General features: G+C 39.7%; 2 protein-coding genes and 1 long non-coding RNA gene across 3 annotated transcripts in view; 1 reads left to right on the top strand and 2 right to left on the bottom strand.

Annotated features, from left to right (window-relative positions):
- LOC134736837 (dapper homolog 1-like) overlaps positions 1-16876 on the top strand; it is a 241552-nt gene that overhangs the window by 136990 nt on the left and 87686 nt on the right. The window lies entirely within an intron of this gene.
- LOC129481935 (uncharacterized) lies at positions 9897-12302 on the bottom strand. The gene is made up of 3 exons (XR_008657553.2): positions 12253-12302; positions 10479-10666; positions 9897-10082 (listed from the first exon to the last, which is right to left on the bottom strand). It is a non-coding gene; the product is annotated as an uncharacterized lncRNA (long non-coding RNA).
- On the bottom strand, positions 14518-16620 carry CLDN8 (claudin 8). Its single transcript, XM_055276952.2, has one exon. It carries the CDS (start codon positions 16446-16448, stop codon positions 15771-15773), a length of 678 nt encoding a protein of 225 aa, XP_055132927.1. The 5' UTR covers positions 16449-16620; the 3' UTR covers positions 14518-15770.

The following is a 16876-nucleotide window of genomic DNA, read 5'->3' as shown; positions in this document are numbered from 1 at the left end:
AAGAGGTCTTTCACATCCCTTGTCAGTTGTATTCCTAGGTATTTTATTCTCTTTGTAGCAATTGTGAAGGGGAGTTCACTCATGATTTGGCTCTCTGTTTATCTGTTATTGGTGTATAGGAATGCTTGTGATTTTTGCACACTGATTTTGTATCCTGAGATTTTGCTGACGTTGCTTATCAGCTGAAGGAGATTTTGGGCTGAGACAATGGGGTTTTCTAAATATACAATCATGTCATCTGCAAACAGAGACAATTTGACTTCCTCTTTTCCAATTTGAATACCCTTTATTTCTTTCTCTTGCCTGATTGCCCTGGCCAGAACCACCAATACTATGTTGAATAGGAGATCCTTATTTTTTACATTTATACCATTCTCCCCCAAAATTCATAATTTTGGGAAATACATTGGGTTTCAATGTGCTACCTAGTCTCCCTCAAAAGTTTGTGATTTAGCAATGAGGAAACTGACTCAGGAATTAGTTACATACATTGCTCAAGGATATGCAGTTAGTTAAGGAAAATTGAAATACTGGCTTCCTAAGTGAGGTTCTAGTCTTCTTCAGTCAACACTAGGCTTGATAGATTTGGGAGGAAAGCTTTCTGATTAAATCTTGATTTATAAAAGCATTCTCCAACGGAATAATGCCAGCTGTGTTCTAAATGCTAAAAGACTGCCTTTATGTCACAGCTTATTTTGAAATTTATAAGAATAGATGGGACAGAGATACTACTGGAGTGTGCCTGCCACATTTGCTACAAAAGAAGAAAGAAAAGATTTGATCTGAGCCTCCTCACTATTAATACAATATTTTCTCCTCAGCTCACATTCTACAGCGAGTTGGGCAAGCACTCTGTGAAATTATTTCCACTACAAAGTCAGTAGAATAAGAATGTAAAGAATATTCAAGACAGATACCCCAAAACTTGATGAAACCAGTAGCCTTTAGATCAATTAGTGACAATCTACTTTTAAAAAAATCCAGAGATCAATGAAGCAGAATAAATAGCTCAGAAACAGACAGTGAGATATGTATGCATTTATTACTTGATAAATAATGCATCAGTAAACTACAGGGAATGGATTATTTAACAAATGGAGCTGAAAAATTTACTACTTAGGAAATTAAAACCTTATGTTCACCTTTTACCACGTTAAAAAAGTAAACTCTCTTTGTGAAATAAGATGGCTTACTGGTTGAAATGTAAAAATCAAAGAGTGAAATAAAACAAGAAACTGAATGTATTGTGTTGTGGTTTAAGGATAGAAATCAAAGTGCAACTGATATTTGTTTATATGAACTGTCAAGTTGTTTTTTCCCACTTGGATATTTCCAAAATCCTTTAGTTAAATTTAAAATCTGAAGCCTTTATCAAACTAGCTCTCAGTCTTCACTTAAGATGAGTAATTTTTCTTGAAGCATGGTAAACCAGCTGTCTTTCAATCATAAATATTTCCACAGATCTAGAAGATATTGTTGGCTGTGTGCAGCTGCTCATGCCTGTAATCCCAACACTTTGGGAGGCTGAGGTGGCAAGATCACTTGTAGCCAGGAGTTTGAGACCAGCCTGGGCAACATAGTGAGGCCTCTTCTCTACAAAAATAAAAATAAAAATAAAAATTAGCTGAGTGCGGTGGTGTATGCCTGTAGTCCCAGCTGCTTGGGAGGCTAAGTCTTGAACTCAGGAGTTGGAGGATATGGTGGCAAGCTATGATCAAGTTGCTGCGCTCCAGCCTGGGCAACAGAACAAGACCCCTCAAGACTCTCTCAAAAAAAAGGAAAAGATACAAAAATATTTTTTGATTCTTCCTTTTTTCTCTTGCTCACCTGTCATTTTTTATCTCCCTTTATAATTTCTCATCAGTTTCTCATCAGCTTTTCTCATGGTTTGATTACTTTCCTCAGAGTTTAATGGTCTTTCCTCATCCTTTTCCTCCACAGTCCTGTTTTGATTTTCTGCCAAGTTAGATATCTACTGTTTTTTTGTTGCTGTTGTTGTTTGTAGAGATAGGATCTCACTATGTGGCCCAGGCTGGTATTGAATTCGTGGCCTTAAAGGATCCTTCTATCTCTACGTCTCAACTTACCTCAGTCTCCCAAAATGCTGGGATTATAGGCATGAGCCACCATGCGCAGCTTGTTTTTTATATATTCATATCCTTAAAATATACTCATTTAGCCAGGCATGGCGGCATGCCTCTGTAATCCCAGCTACTCGAGAGGCTGAAACACGAGGATCACTTGAGCCCAGAAGTCCAGCCTGAGCAACATGGGAAGGCTCATCTCTTAATAATGACAAATTAAAAATAAAATATACTGTATACATTTATTGATTTTCCTCACTATTAAAATATTCAGTAACTAAAAAATGAGAGGGAAAAAATTATTAACAAAACAGTAATCACACTTTTACATTTTCATCTTTTTCTTTTCAGCCATTCCTTTCATGTATACATGTGCAAGTGCATTGTTTGTGTATGTGTGAGAGAGACGTGAGAGAGAGAGAGGAGAGAGGGGGTTTAAATCATGATAATGGTAATTATGCACTTTTGAACTGTTTTTGTCCTATTTTCATAACATTATAGCATAACATTATATACTGACTCCTCAGTAGCAGGGAAATATACATTGAACGGATGGATGCACCATCGTTGATTGAACCTTTCTCCCTGTGGAACACATAGACTATTTCCAACTTTCCATCATTATAAATAGTGTTGAGATTAATAGGCATTTACAAAACATATGTGAACATCTCTGATTATTACTAAGTATAAATTTCTGGGTTACAACATTTTATCTCACATGCCTTTTAAAAAAATTTTTGGCTTCCCTTGGGGAAAAGTTAACTAAAAACAAAATCTGCCAACTCTAAACACCTCTCCATAAAGGTCACAGAGAAAGAAAACAATCTTATTTATTTTATTTTTTTAATTTAATTTTATTTTTTTTTGAAACAGAGTCTCACTCTGTCTCGCCTAGGCTGGAGTACAATGGTGCAATCTCAGCTCACCGCAACCTCAGCCTCCTGGGCTCATGTGATTCTCCTGCCTCAGCCTCCTGAGTAGCTGGGATTACAGGCGCCTGCCACTGCACCCAGCTAATTTTTGTTTTTTTGGTAGAGACAGAGTATCACCATGTTGGACAGACTGGTCTTGAACTCCTGACCTCAAGTGATCCGCCCGCCTTGGCCTCCCAAAGTGCTGGGATTACAGGCATGAGCCACCACACCCGGCCTTATTTTTGAATAAGCATTAAACTAGAATGTGGTGCACACCATAGGCAATCTGCTCAGAGATTGAAAAGACAGAAACAAACCTTACCTTTTTGCATAGCCATGCAGAAGCAACCGTTATATACATGTTTTCAAGATAAACAATACCTAGTTCTCAAGTAAGAGAATTTGGCACCATTTGTCACACAAAGTCCATCCTAAATTCACCTGATAATTGGAGTGACCATCTGTGTCAGCTAATCAGCTTCATCCAGAGAAGAAAAAAATTTTCTATGTCTTTATGACATGAGTTGTTTTGCAACTTGGAGCAGATGTCCACTGAAGTTAGGCTCTTAGCCTTCCCCAGAAACTGGGAGATAGAGATAGGGATGCCATCTCCTTTCACATTTACGTTAGAAAGAGATGGCCCCAGGTCTTTGAGAAAGATATTCCTGAGTCATAAAACTGGCAAAAGGTTTGACTTCTTTTTTTTTTTGGATACGGAGTCTTGCTCTGTCACCACGCTGGAGTGCAGTGGTGTGATCTCAGCTCACTGCAACCTCTGTCTCCCGGGTTCAAGTGATTCTCCTCCCCAGTAGCTGGGAATACAGGTTCCCGCCACCACACCCGGCTAATTTTTGTATTTTTAGTAGAGATGGGGTTTCACCATGTTGGCCAGGCTGGTCTCAAAGTCCTGACCTCAGGTGATCCACCCACCTAGGCATCCCAAAGTGCTGGGATTACAGGCATGAGCCACCATGCCAGGCCAGGCCTATCTAACTTTTAAAAGGATTTATATACATTTCAATGAGAATGCAAAGCACTCATAGCTACAATTAAAATTAATGCTCTAAGAAAAAGCAGAAACCTCTTATTTTTTAACAGGGAGAATTAACCCTCTCTTTTTTTTTCTTTTGAGATGGAGTCTCTCTCTGTCACCTAGGCTGTAGTGCAATGGCACGATCTTGGCTCACTGCAACCTCTGCCTCCGGGTTTAAGTAATTCTCCTGCCTTAGCCTCAGGACTAGCAGGGATTACAGGCATGTACCATCACGCCCAGCTAATTTTTGTTTGTTTGTGTGTTTGTATTTTTAGTAGAGATGTGGTTTTGCCATGTTGGCCAGGCTGGTCTCAAAGTCCTGACCTCAGGTGATCCACCCACCTAGGCATCCCAAAGTGCTAGGATTACAGGCACGAGACACCGCACCTGGCCTAACTCTCTTAATTTAAATTTTTATTTGTCCTTTCACCTGTAAAGAATACCAAAAACAAAGGCCGGGCGCGGTGGCTCACGCTTGTAATCCCAGCACTTTGGGAGGCCGAGGCAGGCAGATCACGAGGTCAGCAGATCCAGACCACGGTGAAACCCCGTCTCTACTAAAAATACAAACAAAAATTAGCCGGGTGTGGTGGCGGGCGCCTGTAGTCCCAGCTACTCGGAGAGGCTGAGGCAGGAGAATGCGTGAACCCGGGAGGCGGAGCTTGCAGTGAGCTGAGATTCCGCCACTGCACTCCAGCCTGGGCGACAGAGCGAGACTCCGTCTCAAAAAAATAAATAAATAAAAATAAAAATACCAAAAACAACTTTTACCCCAAAATATATCTGACATATTTTAAAATGGCTATTTATAGGTCCTGCAGACAGAATAGCTCAGCAAAGTTGCCTTTTATGGAAGGAATTTGGATGCGAGGAAATAAAGTGAAGTAAATAGACGCAAACAGGCTTTCTTTGAAGCCCCCTTGTTTGGGTCTAGGAAAGATTCACTCACCAGAGAGAGGGCTGTGTCTGACACCCTTGAAAGTCTGACAGAGAAACTGTTACCACAGCTACTGTCTGGTTTTTGCTGAGAGCTGCTGCCTGGGAGACATCTGCAGACCAACACTTCCTTGTCCCATGCCTTTCTTTGTCTGTCCTTCCCTAACCTGTCTGGCACCCTCAAGCCCCAGTTCTTTCTGTAGGTGCAGCCTAGTGTAAAAGCCTCAACTGCTGGATGCAGTGGCTTACGCCTGTAATCCCAACACTTCAGAAGGCTGAAGCTGGCAGATCACCTGTGGTCAGGGGTTCGAGACCAGTCTGGCCAACATGGCGAAACCCCATCTCTATTAAAAATACCAAAAAAATTAGCCAGGCATGGTGGTGGGCGCCTGTAAACCCAGCTACTCGGGAGGCTGAGGCAGGAGAATTGCTTGAACCTGGGAGACAGAGGTTACAGTGAGCCGAGATCGCGCCACTGCACTCCAGTTTGGTCCACTGAGTGAGACTCTGTCTCGGAAAAAAAAAAAAAAAAAAAAGCTACAATCATCTGGCCCTATCTTGGAGTTTTCATATTTTGTATGACTATGACTCCCATGCACACATATGCACATTATTAATAAACTTGTGTGCCTTCTTTTCCTGTTAGTCTATTATCAGTTTTTTTAATAAACTGAAATTACCAAAACTTCAGGGTGTCTACTTAAAAGGAAGGGGCTGAGGCACAAATAATGATTTAAAGAGTTTACCTGAGCCAAAGTGAGGAAGGCTGTCTGGAAGACTCAGACCCATGAGCTCTGTTCAGCCTTTGTTATAAGCAGGCTTTGAAAGGCAAAAAAAAAAAGAAAAAAAAAAAGGGAAGGACAGAGAGTGGGCTGATACAAAGTTGTTTGTCAAGAACTCTCACTAGTTTACAGAAATAACATGGATTAGTAATTGGTTATACATCGTTAAAGCTATAGGGTGTTGGTTATAGTTTCTGGTGTGGCGTTGTTAGAATAATTTATAGCTATCTGTGGCAATAGTAAGCAGTTTCAAGAGATGAATACATAGCTCAAGGGAGGGAAATAGGACATGATTGAGGTCTCACTTTAATGCCTCTCTGAGTCTGCTAATTTAAAAGGGCTCACATTCCTCAGATAAAAGGTATTTTCTTTCCTCAAGGGGAAACATTTTAAGTTCCCTACATTTGCCTTTACTTAATAGGATACACATGTTCTCTTTTATCTCATTTAAAATACAAAACACATCTTTTTTTTTTTTTTCTTGAGATGGAGTCTTGCTCTGTCGCCAGGCTGGAGTGCAGTAGTGCAATCTCGGCTCACTGCAGCCTCTGCCTCCTGGATTCACGCGATTCTCCTGCCTCAGCCTCCTGGTTGCTGGTGCTACAGGCGCACCCCAATATGCCCAGCTAATTTTTCTATTTTTAGTAGAGATGGGGTTTCACCATGTTGGCCAGGCTGGTCTCGAACTCCTGACCTCAGGTGATCCACCCACCTCGGCCTCCCAAAGTGCTGGGATTACAGGCGTGAGCCACCATGCCTGGCCCAAACACACGTTTTATATCGTGTCTATGTTTCAAGGAATAAGTGTATGTGAAAGAAAAATTTCCCTTTAAGTTCTTTTTGTTGTTGTTGTTGTTTAATACTTTAAGTTTTAGGGTACATGTACACTACGTGCAGGTTTGTTACATATGTATGCATGTGCCATGTTGATGTGCTGCACCCATTAACTCATCATTTAACATTAGGTATATCTCCTAATGCTGTCCCTACCCCCTACCCCCACCCCACAACAGGGCCCAGTGTGTGATGTTCCCCTTCCTTGTGTTCCCTTTAAGTTCTTAACAACTCTACTGTGAGCCTGGAATGGACCAAAGATGGTTCCAAAATCATTGCTAGTCTTTCCATTGAGAAGAGGGGCCTCTTTTTCCTCTCCTTGACCTGGGGCTGTCTTTGACCAATTGCATATGGTGAAAGTGACTCGTATTTTTTCCCCCTTGGATTCTTAAAGCTCTCAGCTATTCTGCTGACAAACTCCCTTGGTGAAAAGACAAGGTGGAGAGGCCATAAGACCACATATAGGGGAATCATTGCCAAGGCACCAGGCAGTGAGGAAAATTGTTGACACTTTATACACTAGCTACTAGCTGAAGAGGATGCTACAGGCCAGCTGAGCCCTGCCTAAATTCCTATCCCATGAAATAATATCTAAAAATAGTCCTTGTTTTGAGTCACCAAGTTTTGAGATTTTGTATTATATAGCAAGTAAAGATTTCAGCCATCGTGGGTTCATTTGCTGAATGCACAGCAAGTTAATATACTGAGTGAGATACCAGAGATTGCGGCAGACAGAGTCTAATAATCATATGAGAAGGGAGGAAACCTCAAATCCTCCTCTCCAAGGAGTATGGGGCTGGAGGTTTTAAGGAGCTAGGAGTGGGCAGAAATGTGGGATCGTGATTGGTGGCAGAATGCAGAATGAAGTCTTGGGGCGGGGAGAGGAAGAAACTTCATTATCATCCTGATTTCATTCTTCTCTGGGGCTCTTCAAACTGGTAGCATCAGCCTTCTGCTGGCATCCAGGATCTGAAGAACATCTTGAGCAATTCTTAAACAAAGCCTTATGATTCTAACTTCGGAAATCCTATCTATGGAAACAGTGGGCACGCAAATTGTCCCTATCGGGTGCTATGTGGCTTTTAGTTACAAGGAAGTGGGCCAAAGGGCAGACTCATGAATGCTTAATTATAACTGTATTTCTGTTCAGAACCTGACATGTAGTTCTTGTTAATCCTGTGAATACAGTATCATAGTCAGAGCAGGGCCCAATGCTGAGTCATTTTTTTTCTCTTTTTTCTTCCTTTAATAAAAGTAAAAGAGCATTGTATTAAGATTCAGTGCGGGCTGCAGTTGAACTAGGAGGGTAGGCTTCCTTTTCCTCTGAGGGTTTCTCAGCTTTAAAGCTGGAGAGCAGTTTGATTTCTAAAGTATTTTTTTAACTTTAATATCTAATAAAATACAGTTTCTTTTTCAAAGAGGATCTCCATTTAGCCACGAAAAAATATCTACTTTCGAATCAAAAATAAAAAAGCCAACATAAAAAAGTAGCCCAATTCAGAAAAAAAATAGGGGAAAAGATTCATTTGTGATGCTCACACAGATATATTTCTACCAGGTTGCAGATTAAAAACAAAGGAAAAAGATCTTCAGTCATAGACCTCCTTCCATCTCAGGAGGGTTTCAACAATTCAAGTGCAAAATAGAGAGATCAGTAAAGAGAGAGGCAACCGTAGGCAACCAAGTTTATAACCATAGAGGCTGGTGGGGAGGAGGGGGATGGGTATCAGAAAAACCAAGCAAGAGGGAAAAAGCTGAGTATGGAGATGGATTGGGGTTGTTTGTTCAATGCCTGTGTTAATAAAATTTATTCTATCTTTTAAAAAAGTTAAATGAGAAATACCAATTATTATTTTATTTTAGCCCACTGGTAAGAAAGGTTGTATAAATTCTTCCCTGAATCAGGAAAATGCTTAACTCTGATATTTTTTATTTTTCTAAAAGGTTCTTTTCATTTTCAACATTTTCATATGCACTTTATTGGCATTTGAAAAGAATCAGCCGGGCACAGTGGCTCATACTGGTAATCTCAGCAGATTGGGAGGCCGAGGCAGGACGATTGCTTTTGAGATCAGCCTGGGCAGCATAGGGAGACCTCATCTCTAAAAAAAAAATTAAAAATAGCTGGGCATGGTGGCTCCAGCCTGTAGTCCCAGACACTTGAGAGGCTGAGGTGGAAGGATTGCTTGAGCCTGAGAGGTTGGGGATGCAGTGAGCTATGATTGCACCAACTGCCCTCCAACCTGGGGGAAAGAAAGAAAAAGGAAGGAAGGAAGGAAGGAAGGAAGGAAGGAAGGAAGGAAGGAAGGAAGGAGGGAAGGAGGGAAAAAGGGAAGGAGGGAGGGAAGGAAGGAGGGAAGGAGGGAGGGAAGGAGGGAGGAAGGAAGGAAGAAGAAAAGGAAGGAAGGAAGGAAGGAAGGAAGGAAGGAAGGGAGGGAGGAAGGAAGGAAAGGAGGAAGGAAGGAAGGAAGGGAGGAAGGAAGGGAAAGAAAAAAAGAAAGAAAGAAAGAAAAAAAGAAAAGAAGGAGGCAGGCAGTTAGGAAAGGGGCAGAGAGTGGGTTTAGCAATGTGCAATGAGCATCTAATAAATTATAGTTGCTTCTTCAAAGAGGATCCCCATATAGCTATGAAGAGATATCTACCCGTAGGTGTATATAGGTAGGTGGGGGGGCTATACAATACATTGTGATTTGAAGAACAGGAAGGGAGCTCAGAGAGCAATAGTGTGGGGTAAATCTCCTTCCCAGAAGGAGCATGGGGTGGTTGACACACTTGGGTCTCACAGCAGGACTGAGCTAACACAGTGGGTTGTGGCACAGGGGAAGATGCGTGGGTGCAGCCAGGAGGAAAGAGGTCAAGCAGAGTCCAGGGTTCAACCACTCCTGACAATAAAGGATGACGAGGGCATTGCCGGTGATCAAATGCCTGAAGGACAGTTTCTGAATGGCAAAGAAGTGACATGGAGTCTGACCAGACCAGAATATGGGCACCACGGGGCCCATGGCAGAAGACCAGAAGAAAAAAGAAGGCTTTGGGAGGCCGAGGCGGGCGGATCACAAGGTCAGGAGATCAAGACCATGGTGAAACCCCGTCTCTACTAAAAATACAAAAAAGAAAAATTAGCCGGGCGTGGTGGCGGGCGCCTGTAGTCCCAGCTACTCGGAGAGGCTGAGGCAGGAGAATGGCGTGAACCCGGGAGGCGGAGCTTGCAGTGAGCCGAGATTGCGCCACTGCACTCCAGCCTGGGCGACAGAGCGAGACTCCGTCTCAAAAAAAAAAAAAAAAGAAAAAAGAAGGCTAGGCCATTAGATGTTTTGTGGTTTTGTTTATCTGGTTTGTTTTCCCATACCTAAGATGTTGAACTTGTCTGTAGGGCTGGGAAAGAATAGTTGTGAATCTGAGGATCAACTTTGCCACATTTGAAGTAGTTTCCTTCACTTTTTTACTTGTTGGGTCCTATTTGGTGTTCCCTTACATAATTTCAGGATCTTTTCCCCTGTGGTAGTCAAGTTGCTACCATCAGCAATAGCCAATCCCGGAGTGGCAGGAATTCTTGCTGTATGTGGTGATCTAGTGACCTGAAAGTTGCTGTCTGACTACTGGGAGCCTGGTAAGCAGCCTCCACACTCCCAGCTCTCCAGTGTCCTCACTCTCTGGTCTTAGTCTCCAAGGCCCCAGGCTAAGTAGGAACCCAGCCTATGAATAAGTCTCCCAAGGTTTTTCTGGCCCCAAGGTTATCCCCCTAAGACAGGTGAACAAAGGCTTCCCTCCTTCCAGGACTACTTGTTAAGCAAGGAGGGCCTGAGTTTCTCTCCCACCCTCTCACTCCTAGCAGAGATTCAGGCCTGGCCTTGAGCCTCTACACCAGGAATCCCTTCCTTCTTAGACTCACCGCTGAACACAATGCTTCTGTTTCTTCCCGGAAGGTGGCAGCGCCTGAAACGTCTCAGAAAGCTTCCAGCCTCTGCCTGCTGGGCCTCAGCAGCAATTTGGCTTTGTTTCAGCAGTTGGATCACAGCTGAGAGGAGGGGGTTGCAGGGATACTGACAGGGAAGTCCTTCTCAGGACAAGGAAGGAGGCCTGGTGAATGGAAATACAAGATCTACAATTGGAGTCCAAAAAATAGAATGTTATCCCACAGGAGAAGGTAATAGATGTCAGGCACTAAAAGCAGTAAATCATCTAGAGGTTAAGAGGGGAAGGAGAAGGGAGTTAAAATGTAGCAAAGATGGATGAGGAGGTCACTTTAGTGTTCAGGGAGAAAACATGCTGCGACGAATGAGTCACAGGGAAGACTTGAGACATACATTATACACATATTAATCACAGAGAATATATATATATATAGTCTCCCTAATTCTAGTTCAAGGTGTATATATATATATATATATATAGTCTCCCTAATTCTAATTCAAGGTGTATATATATATATATATATATATAGTCTCCCTAATTCTAATTCAAGGTGTATATATATATATATATATAGTCTCCCTAATTCTAATTCAAGGTGTATATATATATATGTATATAGTCTCCCTAATTCTAATTCAAGGTACTTAATGTCAATGAGATAATATATGTGTGTATATTTATATATGTATGTTACTTCATTGAGACTCTGTGTTCTCATAATTTAATATCTAATTCACAGAATGTTTAAAGGATCAATGAGGTAAAGAAAGAAAAACACCAAAAACATGGGTGGGCATGCAGTACGGCTACATTCCTCACTCTTGTCTCTTCTTGTTAGTTGTAAATGCCTTGAAAGCAAAAACTGTCTTGTCCATCCTGGATTCTCTAGCACTTACAGTACCGTAGCTTAATAACTGTTTAACAATGCATGAGACTGTCATTTTGGATACAGAATTAGCAGAAGGGGGGTCATGGTGAGAGCAACAAGTGGTACAGTATGCAAAAGAAGAAAATATTATTATTCTATTTGGTTTGAAAAGTAGCTAGAATAGGCAAGATTGGTATCTAATTCATTATTTGCCCAGTATCGTGCTAAGGACTTGATGTATATCAACTCAGTGAATCTTGACAGCAACCCTAGGACTCAGGCACAATTTTGACTCCCATTTTACAGATGAGGACCACGAGACATTAGGAGGTTAAGTAATTTGCCTAAGACCACACAGTAATAAGTGACACAGCTGGGATTTGAACACAGCTGCCTGCCTTCATTCCTGGGCTCCAAATCACTACAACATACTGTTTCTGGATGAAATGGTAACACGTTTATCCAAGACATAAATGTTTTGGCAAGGTTAAAACATTTTGGAAAATGTAATGGATACTTAACTAATGTTCCTATGTGAAAGGAGATAATTATCCAAAGCTAATAGCTTAAGGAATCATCACATTTTTTATTTTTTATTTTTTAAATGGAATCTTCTACATACTAAGGCATATTGTTATTTTTGAGCAGTCAATGAGATAAGTATTTAGAAGCCCTCTAGAATGCAACATTTTCAAAACATCTGGAAATTTTGTATGCTGTAAATAACATTAGTAATTAAAGTTTGGACCAATGGATTAGAAAAATAAATTGAAAATATTTTAATGCATATCCTAAAACAGTTATCTAAATCTTACTAGGAAAAAAATATATAAGCATATTAATGTTTTTGCTTTCTGTATTAATTGTAAAATTATGAAACTACCTCTTTTTCTTAATTCAGTGGAAGATCCATTTCCCAGGGCTATATAATTAATCATAAAATAACCTGTTGATAAGATTCACAATGAATACCTGATGTGGAAAAATTATTATTTTAATATTTTATTCTCTATTTTTGCTTATTTTATTGATGTGCATATTTTACATACAACTCCAAGGAATTTTAAGGAGGAATATTATACAAAGAGAAGTGATCCACTATTTCTTCACTCCAGCATTGGGCTAGTTACTTTACATACTTCTTTCCTGCAATAATCCTACCTTCGTTATATGAATGAGAAGAGATTGAGTCTGAGGGGCTAATGAACTTTTCTAAATTCACTGCTTGGGGGTGTGTATGGAATGGTTCTCTCAGTTGACTCTTTCAAAAGTTGGTCCTCTTTTTACTATACATATTGCCTTTCATTGTTGTAACACATTTAATGTTCCAAATTCACTAACACAATGAATATTATACCCTATTATAATCCTATCAGACCTTATGGCCTATTATTCTATCTGACAATTGGAAAATAATAGATAATTACAGTGAGATACATTGGATTCTAAAATTTGCTTCAAGTCATAAAAACAACTAGCTACAATGTGAATACTTAACATCACCTCCTCTGCCTCCCCTATCCTTTCCATCACATGATTTTTTTTCCATGCAAATACATTATAAAACTTTCTATTGCATGCAATTTGCCACCAATTGAATCATTTAGTAGTTGTCAATGTATCTCTTTCAGAATATTAAAGAGGCCTGTGCCATGTTAATTACGCTAATTTGCGGACATTAACTTTATAATTGTTATTATACTGGTTATACACTGATGTTAAACTGTCTGATAAAATTTGCCTTGAAAGGTGTAAGATAATTTTTCCTTCCCGTCAGTTAGCATATGCGAAGGCATTTGGACTTCTAGGCAATGGGATGGCCTTACAGAGCTTATGGGCAGGCTGTGATGGGACTTGACTTGTGTTTTAGAAACAACTAAGACAAAAGTATAGATGACAGCTGTTGGGAAAAGACTCTGCAGACAATGACACAAGTCTAGAAGTCTTTTCCAATTATGTAGATAAGAGATGAGCTGATAGTAAAGGTGGAAAGTTGTAGAAAGATTTCAGAGATACTCAAAGCGATGCCGTAATAAAAACTAGAAGTGTTATTCTGTTTTAAAGAAAAAAGGAGAGAAATAATAAATTGAGTTTGGGACACTTAAAGGGCTTTCTAGGTAAAAGAAAAAATAGTTGATTGGAGACTGGTATTTAGAAGATGGGGCCTATGGATTTCTTCTCCAAGGTGCTCAGTTATTTTTGCTGTATTTTTCCTTTTACGAATGTTTTGATCTGAAAAAGCAAAATTGCCTAGGATGAACGAGCACTTGGGTATAAGAGAATCACCAATATGGAATAAAAAAATGGCTGGGCATGGTGGCATGTGCCTATAATCCCAGCTACACAGGAGGCTGAGGCAGGAGAATCACTTGAACCCGGGAGGCGGAGGTTGCAGTGAGCCAAGATCGCACCACTGCACTCTGGCCTGGGTGACAGAGTGAGACTCTGTCTCAACTAAAAAAATTAAAAAAAAAAAAAAAAGGCAACTATAAGTTTTCCCAACTCATAGTAGTTAAGTGTGTCATTTTAACATACAAAAATTAGTTTCTAAACTAGAAATTGCTGAAAAAAAATTCACTTTCCTTGAGAGAAAGAGTATTGAGCTATGAGGCAGGCAGCCCTTTTATAAATCTCCTGATTCTATTGAGTAATCAATGAATTATTCTGAGATAGCCTCATCTTTGAATTGAACTAATAACATTATCAGTCTCATAAAATATTTAATAACAATTCATATAGGCAGTAGAGGTCCTAGCATGTAATACATGCCCCCAGAATATTAGACAATATTATTTACTATTTCTCAGAAGCAGAAATATATATTTAGCTACAGAAAATTTTTCAAACCTGGCTGTTATATATATAATACTTATAATATATAGATTTATTTGAATTTCTAGTACTATCTTAAATTATAAATATATTATCTGCATTGAATATTGGTATAGGGATCCAATGATTATAAGGTATATTGTTGTTAAATAACATAAATAACATAGAGTAATTTGTATTTCCAAAAATTAATGCTCTGTTTATCTTGACAAGCAACCTTGACATTCTCAATTTGGAGAATTAAAAGTATCAGTTTTTTTCAAAACTCTTCTACAAGTTAATAAAACAGAAATAAAAGGAGACTAGTGAAAGAATGTCAAATAATTAGAAAAAGGTACAATTTATTAATATAAAAGTATAAAGCAAATAGAACACATTCATTTAAGCTAGACAGATGTCGACACAAACTTTCAAATTGGATTGTCAGTTTCACCAAATTTGGAATAAACAGAAAAATACAGTATTTACAGATTTTAGTACAACTAAACAGAAATGGTACAAGAAGGAAATTTATTTTTCACAGAACAAAAATGACAATTTTGACTCAGGTACCCGCATAAGAGCAGGTGAAGTTCTCAAAGGACAACTTTATTTTTGTTGTTGTTGTTTTTTTGGTAAGCAAATGAAAACCAAGACATATTTTTCTGCTCTTTTATTTATATTGATGAAACCTCAAAGTCTTTACTCAAATGCTTACTGAAATATATCCATACACATATGATTTCTTGTCAAAATTCGTCATTCTTCTTCAAATACAAAAACATAATAAGAAAAAATATTTTCACTTTCCTAAAACCATCACTTTTTCTTAGATCACACTTTTATCTTTCTTCTGAGTATAGCCCTGGAAAAGCAGTTTGAATGGAAAGCCCCTTGATAAAATATCTGCTTTTTAAAAATGTTAATTTAATATACAAGAAAAAAAGCCTCTGGGAGAAGAGGATAAAGAAGTTAGGATTTCTAACTCCTAGGCTGAAAAACAGCATATCAGAAAGCCATTCAATTTCCTTTACAATGCTGACTAAAGCCTTCATTTTAACCTTCATTATAAATGGAGGACATTAATCCCTAAGCTGTTTTTAAACAATTAATAGTAACCTTCTTCAATCTTATCCATGATTTCCCTGAAAAGCAATAGTTGAGTTCTATTTATTCAGTGTAATGGATGGGCATTTCATTTTAAATAAAACCATATAAGCATGTCTCTATGTGAGATATAAATGTTACACTCATCTATGTACATAATGCTATGTCATGGAGAAATTAAAGTGGTAAAATAATGCAGTCTTTAGCAATGTCATTTTGAAGTAAATGATAAAAAGAGTAGATGCTTGAACTATCTTAGTGAACAAATTACTGTACTTTCTAGAACAATCAAAGCATCGGGTTTAATATCTCATTCTGCTGAAATAGCTTATAGAATTATAAATAGCTGATGCACAGTTCCTGTAATGAAGATTAGGCAGTTAAGAACGGTAAATCAAAGTTTCTTTGGGGTCCATTCTGAGAAAATAATAGAGATTTTTGTCATTTGCATGGCTTTATAGTAAAGTTAAAAAAAGTACACAACTACACATACTGACTTCTGGAGTAGACGCTCGGTGACTTCTTTTCCATGTGATAACTTTTTTGGGTTGTGCGATGGGAAGGTATCGAGTATCTGTAGCTACTGCTCTTTTCGTTGCAACAAAAAACACAACAGAACAGGGCTCCTCCAACAATCAGCACCAGTGCCGTGGTCCATCCTAGGTAGAGGGCTTCTCCAAGCTCACGTTTTTGGGCAACATTCACTATTGGGTTATAGAAATCTCTGATGATGGCATTGGCAACCCAGCTCACAGGGATGAGCACCACCATGCCTGTGATGATGAAGATGATTCCAGCCGTCAGCAGAATGTGAGCCTTCACCTTCTCATTGTCCCCCGTGCACCTGGTGCATTTCATGCCAAGGATGGCCATCATGAAAGCCAAGAAGGACATCACGGAAGCAGCACACATCAGTCCTCTGGCTGCCTGTAGATCCGGAGAAAGAGCCAGCAGGGAATCATAGATTTTGCACTGCATCCTGATGTTAGCCTGCCTCACGCAGTTCATCCACAGTCCTTCCCAGAAGTTTTCAAAAACCACGATGTTGTTTTCAATGAAGGCCGACACTCTCCACTGAGGCATGACAGTGACAGCCACTGTGCCCACCATTCCAACACCACCAAGAAACAGCCCAGCGATTTCTAAGGCATGGATTGCCATTATCCTCTGGGATGGGTTTTAGCCAGCTGGACTCCGGAGCTGCTACTTCTGCTTTGAAGCAGGGTTCTCTGTGCCACAGAAGAGAACAGTTTTTCCTGTAGTAATGAACTCAGAACCCAGTGGTTTTTCAAATAAGAGCTGCTTTGCTACTTCTGGCCAGATAGTATCCAGTGCTGGCTGGCTGAGATGGCCCTGCTATTGGCTGCAACAGGTAAACTCACAAATCAGGTGTGGCAACTTTCTCAGCCAATAAAAGGTGGATGGTAATCCAGGTGTGTCTAAACCAACACTTGGGTACTTGGAACAGCTAGACCTGCACATAAACATTCTTTATACTTCTCGGTCTTCCAAGAAGACAGCAGTATGTTTACCTGTAGGCATAGTTATAAGTGGTTGCATAAGCATCAAGAAATGAGCCAATCCCTTGT

The sequence above is a fragment of the Symphalangus syndactylus genome, chromosome 5, assembly GCF_028878055.3.
Source record: "Symphalangus syndactylus isolate Jambi chromosome 5, NHGRI_mSymSyn1-v2.1_pri, whole genome shotgun sequence".
In the NCBI taxonomy this organism is placed as follows: domain Eukaryota; kingdom Metazoa; phylum Chordata; class Mammalia; order Primates; family Hylobatidae; genus Symphalangus; species Symphalangus syndactylus.
Note: the sequence above shows the minus strand (reverse complement) of the source record. Positions and strands in the feature narration are given on the sequence as shown.